At 61.9% G+C, this 12737-nt stretch overlaps 1 protein-coding gene across 1 annotated transcript in view; it reads right to left on the reverse strand.

Moving 5' to 3' along the window:
- Positions 1 to 11325: 11325 nt before the first annotated feature.
- Positions 11326 to 12737, reverse strand: part of CFAP61 (cilia and flagella associated protein 61) — a 200839-nt gene continuing 199427 nt past the window's right edge. The window contains exon 25 of the mRNA XM_056862278.1: positions 11326 to 11526. Coding sequence (XP_056718256.1) covers positions 11326 to 11526 — 201 coding nt within the window. The remainder of the gene's footprint in view (positions 11527 to 12737) is intronic.

Here is a 12737-nt window from a genome sequence, read left to right on the forward strand (position 1 = left end):
CCTCGGGCGGCGCGGGGCCCGGGCCACCCCCGCCCGGCCGCCCGCCTCCTCCTCCTCCTCGTCCTGGTCCTCAGCCTGCCCGCCGCGCCCCCCTGCAGCTGCCCGCCTCCGCTCGGCCCCTCGGCCCGGCCGGCTCACGCGGCGCCCCGGCGGCGGCGGCGGCTCCCCGGGCGTCTCCGGCGGCGCGCCTCGGCCGCCTCGTCTCGTCGCCTCGCCTCGGCCCCCCCCCCAGTCGCCCAGCCCGGCCGCCGCTTTTTAAGGGGGGAGGACAGCATTGTTCGCGCCTCCCGCTCCGCCCAGAGCCAATCAGCGCTCCCCGCCGCTCGCTCTCCCTGCGCTGCCGGGCGGGGGGGGGGGCGAGGCGGGGCGGGGGGGCAGATGCACCTGAGGGCCCGCGCCCCCTCCCCTCCCCGCCCCCGGCACACGCCCGGCCCCGCCCCCTGCCCGGCCCGCTGCCCCCGGTCGGGGAGGCGCACGTGGCCGGCCTTTGTGTCGCCCGTGCGGGGGGCGCCGGCGCTGCTGCCGCCCCGGGGAAAGAGCCCTCCGCACGACGACGGGCGCTCCGCGGCGGGGGAGGCGGGCCGGTGGGGGCGGCCCGGGGCGGCCAGCGGCGAGCAGAAGCCGGGCCGGGGCGCTCTTTGTGCGGCCCAGCTGGCCCCTCGGCGCGCGCCCCCTCCCCAGGCCCGCCTTCCCAGACCCGGCCCCGCGGCCTCGCCAGCGCGGGCAGGGGCTCGTCTTTCCCGCTTCCCCCCCCACACACACACACACACTGACCCCCCGGTCCGGCTGCCAGGCCCGCCCGTCCGCCCGCCCGGCGCGCCTTCCTCCGTGGCGCCGCCGCCCCTGCAGCGCAGCGGGCCCAGCCACAGCCGGCCTTCAGGCGCCCAAGGGGCCGGCGGCGAGGAGGGGCTGCCGGGCCTCCTCCCCAGGCGGGCGGCGGCGGTGGCCAGGGGCCGAGCGAGGCAGGGCCGCGGGGCCTGGCCCCAAGGGCGGTCCGGCCTCGGGCGCAGGGCAAGCGGGGCCGGACCGGCTGCCCGCCGCTCCCCGAGGCTCGCTAAGCTGGCGCTCGGATTCCGTGCGAGTGGCCGGGAGGCGGGAGGGCGCGGCGCCAGGGGCGCAGGGCTGCTCTCCAGAGGCCCCTTGGCCCCACGCGAATACGCGCCGCTCAACCAGGAGCCCCCGGGCAGAGTTGGGAGGCTTCAGCTGAGGGAACGGGGCGTGTGGAGAGCAGCCAGCGCCCGGCCAAAGCTCCCCCGCGCCCATGGGGCGCAGCGCGGGAGAGCAGCCAGCGGCCCGCGCCTTGGGGCCCGGCCAGGGCGCGCGCGCGGCCTCCCTTCCCTTCCAAGGCCCGACCCATTCGGGGCCGGGGGCCGGACGGCCGCTTCTGGAAAGCGGGGCGGCCCCCGGTGGCAGCTCCGCGGGAAGGGAGGGGGAGGGAGGAAGCCTTCCCCCCCCCCGCCGCCGCCCGCGCACTTTGCCTGCTGCTTGACATCGACGGCTAAATCAAGGGCCAGGAAGGGCACCCCAGCCCCCGACGGAAAAGGGCCCTCCTTCCCCCCCCCCGCACCTTTGTCAAGGAAATTAACCTCTTGCTATAGAGAGTGACCCGCAGCCAATCTGGAGGAGCGCCGGGCGCGTGCTGCCGGGGGCCAGGGAGGGGGAGGGGGAGGGGCCCGCCCCCTCCCCCAGGACAAGTCAAAGGCCGGGCAGGGAGGGGCTTCCGCATTCACCCACTAACCCGAGTGGCCGCGAAAGGGGAGGGGGGCAGCCCCCAGCCTGCCGAGGCGGCAGCTGCTTCTGGAGACCCCGCGGGCGGGCGGGCGGGCGGGCGGGCGGCTCCAGGCTCCGGGGAGAGGTTGCTGCTGGTTCCCCAGCGATGGGCCGTCCCGGGGCAAGGGGAGGCGCGGCGCTCCCGCCCCCGCAGGCCGGCGGGCCCGGCGCTGTTTCTCTCCCTGGTGCTGAAGTGAGCTGGCCACAGGAGAGGGCGGCGTTGGGTGCTGAAGAGGCTGCCGGCGAAGCGGGCGGCCAGGCACAGCTCGAAGCCCCTTTTGCCCCTTACGCACGGCAGGCTTGGCCTGGGAAGGGCCGCTCGCGAGAGGATGCGCGTCTTTCCCCACCCGCGTGCTCCAAACTCTGCCCGGGGGCTTCTGGTTGAGTGTCGAGCACTCGGGTGGGGGAAACGCGCATCTCGAGCGCGGCCCTTCCCAGGCCAAACCTTTTTGTAAGCGAGAGGCTTTGGCCGGAGCGCCAGGCCCGCCCCAAGTGCGAGAGGGAGGAAGGGCTCCTGCGGGACTCCCCTGGAGCCGAGGGGTCTTAAGCTGCTCCCCTGCCCATTCAGTCGGCTTGCGCAAGAGAAGTTCCCGCGGCGTTGGGGCAGAATAGAAAGGGGGGGGGTCAGGGAACTTTTCGCCAGCCGCTCATTGGAACAGAAAGAATTGAAGGGCGCTGGCTTCAGTCCTCATCAACGACGAGAAAGCGGTGTAAACTGTTGGAAAATCTGCCCTTCCTAACGGTGTCACTTGCCTGCACATTGAGAGGGGGGGGGGAACTGACCACAAAGTCAGATAGATAGACAGGACAAGGGGAGGTCATCTCTAGTTACACCTTGCCCTCATTTCCTGTCCCTTTGATGTTTAAAGGATGTATTGTCAGGGAAAACCTCCCTTCTTTCTCTCTTCCCTTTTGCCCATCATCGAAGCAAGACCTAGGAGCTAGGCGCTCTCTGCGCCCAGGCCTTCCCACCCCAAGATGGAGTGGAAGGCAGATGCCCTTTTATACCTAGAGAAATAGCAAGATAGATTAGGATAGAGAACCCTCATTTGTCCTTTCCTATCCGAAGTGTATTTCAACCAATAAGGCATTCTGCTAAATGCAGGAATATCTTCACGCCAGATAATCCAACGTAAACGTGCACTGAAATTCGGGTGTGGGATTCGCATTCTCCCACCAGGCCGCCTTAAGAATGGCGCCAATTCAATCGCCCCCCTCCAAACTCCTCTTTCTCTCTTCCCTAGATATCGTCATTTCCATTTAACTGACGCCATTTCCCAGCCTTTTAATTCGGATTTATAACCATTTTGGGACCCCAGCGACGCAGGCAGTTCTCTCTCTTGTCTGTCCGTGTGATGGTTTTGTGCACACCTTCCCCCGCCTAGACCATGAGCAAGACGGGCTGCCCAGCTCTGCGCCGGGACGCCGTTTTCTTGCAAGACAATAAGGCTCTGGATGCCAGCGCGGGCGGATGAAGCCTCCCCCCTCCCCGCGCCCGGCCCACCCCCACAACGAAGGGACCTCTCCTCCTTCAGCCTCCGAGAATTGAAACGGCTCTCTGCATTAAGCGGAGGGAATCTATTGAAAGACGTTGCGGCTCTTGGATTCAAAGGATCCATTTCTCTTTGGGGAGGAGGAGAAGGAGGGGGGGCGATTTTTTTGTGTCTCTCCTCCCCGCGGCCAGCTGAAATTAGCGGCGGGGATGGGGGGTGGGGGGGGGAGCCGCTTCCAGCCGCATTCGGCAAAGAGGCATTGAAACTTGAAAGCTCCGAGTCGTCGAAACTCATTTCCACAACAAGGGGCTGGAGGGGGCGGGGGGGGGGGGAGAAGCCGCAGAAGGAAGCCCGCAAGGAGCCTCTTGCGGAGCAGGTGCGGCGGGCAGCGGCACGCGAGCGCGGGGGCCCTTGGAGCCGGGCCCGCAGGAGCGAGCGGCCCGGCCAGGAAGGCTTGCGCGTTAGAACCTGGTCGCCACGGGGGGGGGGGACTCCGGGGCTGGGGGGGGTGTATACGTGCGGGGCTTCCCCTGGCGCCAAGAAAAACCCAGACAGTATTTCCACCCCGATTTCGTATTTCGAAAACGGTTCATCCTTGCTCACCAGCCGGCACAGCACCTCGAATCTACCTGCATGAGGCGTTCACACGTTCAGGCCGACAGGTGCCTTTAAACCCGCCTTTCATTTCCGCAGGTCACCCAGGCTCGCTGCTGGCGCGTTTGGAGCGGCCTTTCCCTTTCTCCCACGCCTACAGTTTTGACGGCGCGTGTGAAATCAGCCCGTCTCGCCAAAGCAACGGCCTGACCCGAGGCCAGACTCCAGCGGGAGAGATTTCCGCACGTGCTTAACCCCCCTGTCAAAATCGATGGGGTTTGAATAGGATTACACTTGGGTCCGCAAACGCCTCCATAGGCACAGGCCGGAGGCGCTCCTTGGCGAGCCACGGGTTTCGGAGCAAGCCCACCCAACGGCGGGGCTGCTGCGGATTAAACGGTGGCCTCAGTCCGAGCCACTCAGAGGCCGCCAAGCAGGCCAGGCATCTGGAAACCCGTGAGAGAAGAGAGGGCTTCTGAGCGTGTGCAAAGAGCTGCGCGGGCCACTCTCGCCTCTGCCGCGGCCACGGGCACCCTGGCAACGAGGCCCGGCCCTGCTTGCTCGTCGCCGCCGACCCCCTCGACATGTGGCCGCGCGAGCAAAGGAATGGGGGGGGGCTCTGGGTTCTAGATTTTCTCTGCCCCCCCCCCTCCACGCAGATTTCGTTGCCGGGTCTGGCGGGGGGAGTCGGTCTGAGGCTTTCCTCTCGCAGTAGCCGCGCCCAGAAGGCCTCCGCCTGGAAGTGGAAGGTGCTTCACGAGCCCGACTATTTCGCCTGGCCCTGTCTTGAGTCCCGAGTGCGGATCCTACACTACCGACGATGCACACGGCCTGGTCCCAAGACACCCCCACGTCTCCTGCGGCGTTTCTGGGGTCTATTCTGCATTTGCCAGGGACCCTCTTTCCGGGGCTTGAAGGAGATTTGCCCCGTTTGCCTCTTTTTTGCCCGCCTCTTTCCGTCGGGGGTTGCGATTTGGAGGCCCCTGGGAGAAACAACCTCCCCCCCCCCACACACACACACACAAAAAACGAGCCCCGCAGAACATGTTATGAAGGAGAAAGGGAAGCTGCCCTGCAAACGCCAGGAAGCGGCCCTTTCCCGGGACTCTGGGCACTTTCACATCCCCTGAACAAGGCACTTCCAATCCGCTTTCAATGCACTTTCGCGATCGTTTGCAAGTGGATTTTGCCATTGAAAGACTCGAGTCTTTCACACTTTCAATCCCCCCGCAAAGTGCCTTGAAAGTGTGAAAGAGTCGCGTCTGGGGGAGGGGGCCTCTGCGGGGCGCGGCCAGGCCAGCCGTGCAAAGCCTCCCGCCCTGACGTTTCGCCCGTAAGGCTTCCACGCGAGTCGTGGACCCCGTGAGAAACGCGTGACGCGGCTGCGGTGACCAGCAAGCGCGTTGGCCCAAACGCCGGGCCTCTGCAGGCGCCGGAGAGAAGCTGGAGGGGGCGGCCTCCCCCACGGCGCCTTCAGTGACCCGTGACGCGACCCCCTCGTTCTGAATCACTGCCCGCGGCAGACGCCTAAAAAACCCGTCCACACGTGAAACCCGGGTTGCTCCGCGCGCGCCCCAGGCGCGTGTTGGAGGGCGGGCGTCGGAGCCGGCCGGGCAAAGAGAAGCCTTCGCCGTAGGGTTTCGCCAGGGTTCAGGCCCGTCCGTGGGAACGGGACCGTTGCCCGTGCAAAGCGACCGCTCGCCTCGCTTAGCTCCCGCCCCGCCAGCCCCAGATCCGCAGCCCCCCGGCCGCCAGCCCCGGAGCGGCTGGCCAAGCCCCTGTTGCCTGGGCCGGGCTCGCCTCTGCGCTCCGGAGGGGAGGGGAGGGGAGGGGCGGGGAGGTCCCCTCCGCGCATTGCAAAAAGCACCCCGACCTTCCGACGAGCCCCGGCGAACTCGTGTTCCCACTGGGGTTGCCCTGGCCCCCGGTGTGGGGCGGGGGAGGCTTGCGGGAGGCGCCGGGGCCGGTCAGGGACCGCCGGCGGGGCCCTGGAGTCGGCCCTCCGGAGCGCCCCTTGCCGACGGGGCCAGGCGGGAGGGGGCCGAGGCGCCGCGGGGGGCCGGATGGCCGCGGGGCCCGCGGCTGCTGGAGCGGGGGCGGCCCCTGCCCGGGCCGCTTTCCCCCGCAGGCTTGGCTTGCCGAGAGGCCTCTCCCGGGGGGCTCTGGCAGCCCCTCCCCTCCCCTCCCCTCCCCTGCCCTCCCCTGCGGCTCTTGTTGTGGGGCGGGCGGCGAGCCTGGCCGCCTGGCTGGCTGGGCCGTGACCCGGGGCCTGGGGGGGTGGGGGGCGGGCGCCTTTGTGCGCGCCGGAACGAGGGGGGGGCGCCGGCCCCAGGGGCACGCGAGGGCCACGCGCCGCCCCCCCCGCCCCCCGCCCCGCTTTGTTCGGCCCGATTAGCATAAAGCTGCCCCGGAGCTCCCGTTTCAGTCGTGACGCACAAAAGCCAGCCGGGCGGGCAGCAAGCCCAGGCACAAAGGCCGGCCCGCCCCCGGCCCCCAGCGCCCCCCTCCTCTGCGACCCCGACGACCCGGCTCGTGCCCGCCTTCTGCGGGTGCAAATGGGGGCGGGGGCATCCCCGCGGCTTTGGTTGCTGGGGGGGCGGGGGGAGGGAGGGATCGCGGGCTCCGGGGGAAGGCGGCCCCCCGCAAGCGGGCCAGGCGCCGGGAAGCGCGTGGCAAAGGTCCCCCGGGCCCGCTGGCACGGCACGGGCCCCCTCCGCTCCTCCCCGGGGCGCCCCGGGGGGCAGGAAGGGCCTCCCCCCACTGGGGCGCGCTGGGCAGCTCCCTCCCAAGGGGGGCGGGGAAGAGGCTGGCGGGCTCCGCGGGGGCCCGTGGGGCAGGGCGGAGAGGTCCTCTCGCCCCTCTCCCAGGGGCCCTGGCCCCCCTGGCCCCCCAGCCCACCCACACCTTCCCCAGCAAGTGAAAGGGCCGCCCGCGCGTGTCCCGTTTCTCCCGTCGGAGCATCTCTTTGCTCAGCGATGGGTGCCGCCCCGGCCCTTAATGGGGGAGGCCGTCGCTCCGCAGCCATTAGCATACAGCTGCCAAAGAGGCCGCCGCCGCCTCCTCCTCCTCTCTTGTGGGCCAGGCGCACTTTATCCAAACCTTATCACTGCTTCTCTCCACCAGAACAACAGTCAACAGCTTCTCACACACGACTGAGCCTGCGGGCAGCTCCCCCCAAGCCTCCCCCCCATTCTCTTTCTGACACAGGCACGTCTGAATATTGATCGGCTTGTTTTACACCTCCTCCTGATCCTTCCTTATTAGCTGCAGCGATTTTTTTTAAAAGAAAGAAAGCCCGGTGGGTCTAAAACGCCGGTAGCTATCCGTTGGCCCTGGCGAGGACAAAACCAAAACCCGAGAGCCCCCTGAGCAGGGCCAAGCTGCCGCAGCAGCCTCCAAAGGGCTCCTCTCTCTTTCTCCCTGGGGCGAGAGTATTTTCGTTTCCGCTTTGCAGAGGCAGCTGCCTGGTGGGAAGAGGTTGCCGCCATCCAAGCTAGAGATGGGACGTGAATGGCTCCGGGCTGGCACAAGCTCTGTTGCGCTCCATCTCCTGCTGGCAGCAAGAGGAATGAGATCAGAGCCCAGAAAGCTGAAGGGGAGGCCAGGGAAAGAGGCCGCCTTTGGAAGCTGGCCCCGCTTCAATCCTGAGCCTTAGCGGGAGCCGCTGAGCCCCCAGGCCCCTCTTCCCCTCGCAGAGGTGGGCTGCTGCCCTGGAAGCAGCAGGCTGGGCTGCCTGCAGTGCGACCTGTGCCACTTGGCCCGGCCCACTCCAGGTCTGCTTTAGCCCCTTTGTCTGTCCCTGGCCTAAGCCCACGTTTCAGATGCCCAGTTCTCCAGGCCAGGGGTGGACTTGGGGGCAGCCCTGGAAAAGCCCCCCCCCATCTGACCCTCAAGGGATGGAGAAGGAACTTGCCTGCCTGCCTCGTGGGCCAGCTGCCACTGCTCCCCCTTTCTGCGTAAAGCTTGAGTGGGCTCGGTACACCCCCCCCATTGGCCCAGATGGAGGGGGAGGCTGTTGGCCCACCAGGAAACACAACGGCCAGTCCACCCAGCTCCATCCTTGGGCCATCCACCCCAGGACTTGCGCTTCCCCAGAGATGTTATGGACCCACAGGGCAGCAGGGTCTGTCTGGGGTCAGCAGGGGTTGGGAACAGCCCAGGAATCTCATGAGGTTGGGGGAGGAAGGAAGAGCTTCCGCCCTCAAGGCCTGCCTCCAGCAGATTCGCCTGCACAATGGCAGAGTGCCAGGCTGGCAGAGATCTGATCCAGAAGGCACCGTCCACCGGGAAGCCCCACCACCTATCCCTCTCTGGTGGTTTTTCATTGCAAAGACTGGTTATACTTAGCAGCGTACCATGTGCAGTTTAATGCCAAGTGTCACAAGCTGCTCGGGTTTAGCACAGAGGAGTACTCAGAGGAGATGGAACTGCCCCAAGCCGTGCCTCGGCAGGCCCTTCCCTGGAGCTGGGCTCTGCAACGCCTCCACAGGGGGACCCCGAGCCAGCCCCAGAACCACCGCGTGAGCCAGCAGGACCCTCAGGAGGCCCCAGCAGAGACCCACCCGTGACCAGACTTGCCACGATCTCCCAAAGCACCCCAGGAGCAGAGGAGGTGAAGGGTGAGGGCTGAGGCACGCACCAGGGAGAGGAGTGCGCACCTGGCGGCCCAGGGCCTCCCACCTGCTTAGGACATTCCAGGAGAAACCGGTATGTCACCACAGGATTTGGCCGCAGCACTCCTCATGAGGAGAGCAGCTCACTCAGCTTGCGAGGAGGAGCCCGCTAGACCTGAGGGGGAACTCCCTGTACAAGTCTGCAGCCACTGTGGGGCTAGTTTGCTTCAACTGTGCCGAGCCAACCAGTTGCTGAACTTGCTTAGCTCTTGGAACCGTGCTATCTGATCTTAGACCGCAATTCTAGATTGTGCAGGACCCTGGGCATTGACTTAGGACTGGAACTCTAGAACCCTTGCTGGGACACCTATTGTCACCTGGGACTTGCATGCAACCTGGTGAGGCAATGTTGGCCAGGCAACGTTGAGGCCAGGACTTCAGTGAATATCCAGGGAGAGGGAAGGCCTTTCTGGATGTCCTCATACTGTATGGAACTGGGACAGGTGGGGGTCCATCCTAAAGAGAGCTGTGTGATCTTGGACCAGTCACATCCGCTCAGCCCAGTCTCCTTCACAGGGATGTTGGGCGGGGGGATAAAATGAAGGAGAGGAAAATGATGCTTTGGGTCCCCGGTTGGGGGGAAAGGTAGGGTGTAAATGAAACAAATAAAAGCTGTATTACAGATTTTGCTGGTTCCATTCATTTCATTTATTAATAATCTGATAAGCAAAAAAGAAGATAGTCCCTGTTTTGAAGAATTTACAATCTAAAATTTGATGGGGGCAGCAAGGGGAGAGATGGCAAAAAAGAGAAAGGGAAGAAAGAGGCAAAGGAGTAAATAGGAATTTGAGCAAATGAGGAGGCCCAAGCTTTATTCCAGTTGGGGATGAGTGGAAGGGCTAAATTGCGCAAGATGCTGGAATGCTTTGACTGGAATAGTAGCCACTGGAGGGGAGGGGGGCAATATGGACCAGGGTCACAGGACTTGGGGAAAGAGGAGGGCTTAACTCTTCCCCAGTGAAAAATGTGTCATTTTGCTTTGCAAACCTATACAATAACCCCATGTAAAGGAAGTGCTTAAAAGTGTGAATAAATAGGAACCCTAATATTAAAACACATTTGTTTGAAAATATCTTCAGTTGAATCCAGGGGACCAGCGTCCAAGTATGTGTGCTTAGGATCTGTTGAGCCCCCCCTTGTAGAGAGTGAGACAATGCTGAGTCACATGTTCCTCGGGCCGCTGGACCAGAGCTGGTTCTCCAGCCAAGCCACCCCAAAAGAGTCCTTGGGGCAGCCCAATGAGGAGGGTACCGCTGGTGCTCTGCAGAGGCTCAGCTTACTCCCAGCCATCAGTGGCACGGGAAGAAGAGGAGTTGGTTTTTATATGCCGACTTTCTCTACCACTTAAGGAAGAATCAAACTGGCTTACAATCACTTCCTCTCCCCACAACAGAGACCCTGTGAGGTAGGTGGGGCTGAGAGAGGTCTAGGAGAGCTGTGACTAGCCCAAGGTCACCCAGCTGACTTCATGTGGAGGAGTGAGGAAACCAACCCGGTTCTCCAGATCAGAGTCCACTGCCCCAAACCACCTCTCTTAACCACTACACACGGGCATCCCGCACCCCCCACCCCCACTAAGTCAAAGCTGCTGCCTGCCACCAAAACACTTAACAATTAAGGAGCAGAAGTCCTTTCCTGAGAAGCTGACAGGCCTCCCTTGCAGGCCTGAGCTCCTGCGTATTTCTTTTTAAAGCATTTTAAAAAGTCACCCCCTGCCTCCCTTGGTAATATTCGAGTTCATTTTTAAAGTTGTTGATTTATGGCACACACCCCCCCCCCGCTCATGTACCCCGTTAGAGATAGGTCTATCAGTGGCTGCTAGCCATGGTGATTAAAGGGAACCTCCACATTCAGAGGCAGTCAACCTCCGAATCCCAGTGCCAGGAGGCAACATCAGGGAAAGGCCGAGGCTGAGCTCTGTTGTTGGCCACAGTGTGACACAGGATGCGGGACTAGATAGGCCACGAGTCTGGTCCAGCAGGGTTCTTCTTATGTTCTTAGAACTAAGGGTCCCAGATTTTCATTCATTCAACACCTCGGGCTTTACTTTCCCTCCTTGGGACCATTTTTTCTTCCTTATTGGCTGAAACAGAAGCAAAGAACACTGTGCAGGTCCAGCTGCTATTGGTCAACTGGTTGCTGAGATGCCGCTAGCAAGGGAGTTAACCCCACAGCTGCTGGGTCACTAGCCAGCACATTAGAGAATTGACCTCCCCCAGTACAATGTACCTTCTGTCCAGGAAGACGGAGAGATACAAAGTTCGCATTTGGAATGAACAATTTAAAAAGCTAAAATGCAGTATGCAAATCTCACCAGCCATCTGTCAGGTTCTGCCTTGGGAGGGAGTCCCCGGTGCAGAAGAGCCCAGGCGGCCGCAGGGTTTAAAGGCAGCAGGGCTCCGAAGCCGAGCCGCTGCTCTGCGGTCGAGCGGCTGGCCTCTCCGCTACATCACTGGAACGGAATGGACGGGGGCAGACCAGATCAATCAGACTGAACACGGTCCATTTTACAAAGATAGCTTTAATGGTTCATTTTGAAAACACTTTGCAATCTGTAGGAATTTGCCCATCCATCGCTTAATGGGCATGGCTTGGTTCTTTGTCCTGAACTGTATTTTGCTGAATGACAAAACCGTCGCTCTGCTCCACCTGCTGGGCTGTGGAAATAAAGTAGATTCCGTCTTCTTTCCCTGGACAGCTGTGAAAATTACCTCCCCAATGGACTTATAATAATAATAAACAACAACAAAAAGTCAAACTCTAGTAAAATGAGAACCATACTTAGCCCACCACGCCTAAACTATCCCAGGCCAGGCAAACATTGGCAGGTGGTAATTGTTATAGTTCAGATAACTGAGAATGCTTTTCTCCAGCAAATCTCTGTAGACGGTTTGCTTGTAGAATCGCTTGAGGTATGTCTTTGGCCTCTCAAGCAGAGCCAGCTCGCCATCCACCATCTGCCGGACAAGTTCTTGCATCGAAGGTTGCTTTTCCTCCTGTAAGCAACACATGGAGGGTGGGGGGAGTACAGATTGAAGAGAATTTGAAATGCCGGAAGCATTCAGAGGAGCTCCTGCCACTTTGTGTCCTCTGCCCCGTAATCCACAAGGGAAATACTTGGCTTTCAGGGCAGCCTCCTGAGAAATATATTCAAGCACACAGAAACTCACAATTTTACACAGATGGGCAAAACGCTGCACCAGAAAGAGGATTCGGATCTAAGGCAAAAGTCAAACTGGGATTTATTGCTTTGTGCCTTTAGCCAGAGGCGATCTGTTAAGCCTCCCTCCCCCCTCCCGATTCCCCAAAGGCCCTGAGTGGCAGCTGCGAGCCACATTCCCTGGTCAGCAGGCAGGCTGATCCGCAGAGCACTGCTGGGAAGCACCACGCTCACTTCGCTGAGCGCTGGCACAGCACCACCACTGTCGGACTCCAAGGAGGTCTGGTACCGGCAGAAGGGGGAGATTCATCAGGCAGAGTCCACCACAGCCTCGTGGGAAAGGGTCATTTCATTCTAAGGCTGTTTTTACACGTGAAGCTTAGATTGGGTCTAAAACGCAAGTGGAAAACGTCCCTCTCCCCTTCCTCAGGAGCCCCCTTGGCTGACACTGATTTCTAAAGCCCTGTATAGACCCATATTGCTATACACGAACAAAAGAAATCAGACGTGCCCTTACGCTCCCTTCCACCCTGACAGAATTTGCGCAGGCCACGGATTACTGCCTAAGAGGCTTATGTATCATATCAGTATTAAAACAGACTTGAGGTGCTGTCTCCAAAAGCACCCTTTTGGGCACACTTAAAACAATTGTAGGTTGGAAGGCTGTTTTATGTGCAGGTATCTAATTGGAACTGGCGGCTTGGTGTACAGGATGTCCCATCTAGCAATTAAACAGACTACTGCGTGGGGCGGGTAGATCCGAAGGAGCTCTGGTGTCTGTGGTGTGACAGAGTTTGCCCTCCACGGCAGCTGGCCCATCCGCCTTATTTGCCATTGAAATCTCCTAAAATCCCCAAGACTGTCCTAAAAACTGGGGCAAAAGACAAGGCCCGGGCGGTCCATCTGGGGCTCTTCTGACCGCCCTCTGGGACACACAACAGAGCGCAAGTAAACCTTTTGCATGGCGCAGTTCAATGTAGCAGACTGATACTGTGCTGGAGCAGAATCTGGCTCTGGGCCTGTCAGACTTCAGGACCTCGTTGCATT

Source organism: Euleptes europaea, chromosome 17 (assembly GCF_029931775.1).
Source record: "Euleptes europaea isolate rEulEur1 chromosome 17, rEulEur1.hap1, whole genome shotgun sequence".
NCBI classification, from domain to species: domain Eukaryota; kingdom Metazoa; phylum Chordata; class Lepidosauria; order Squamata; family Sphaerodactylidae; genus Euleptes; species Euleptes europaea.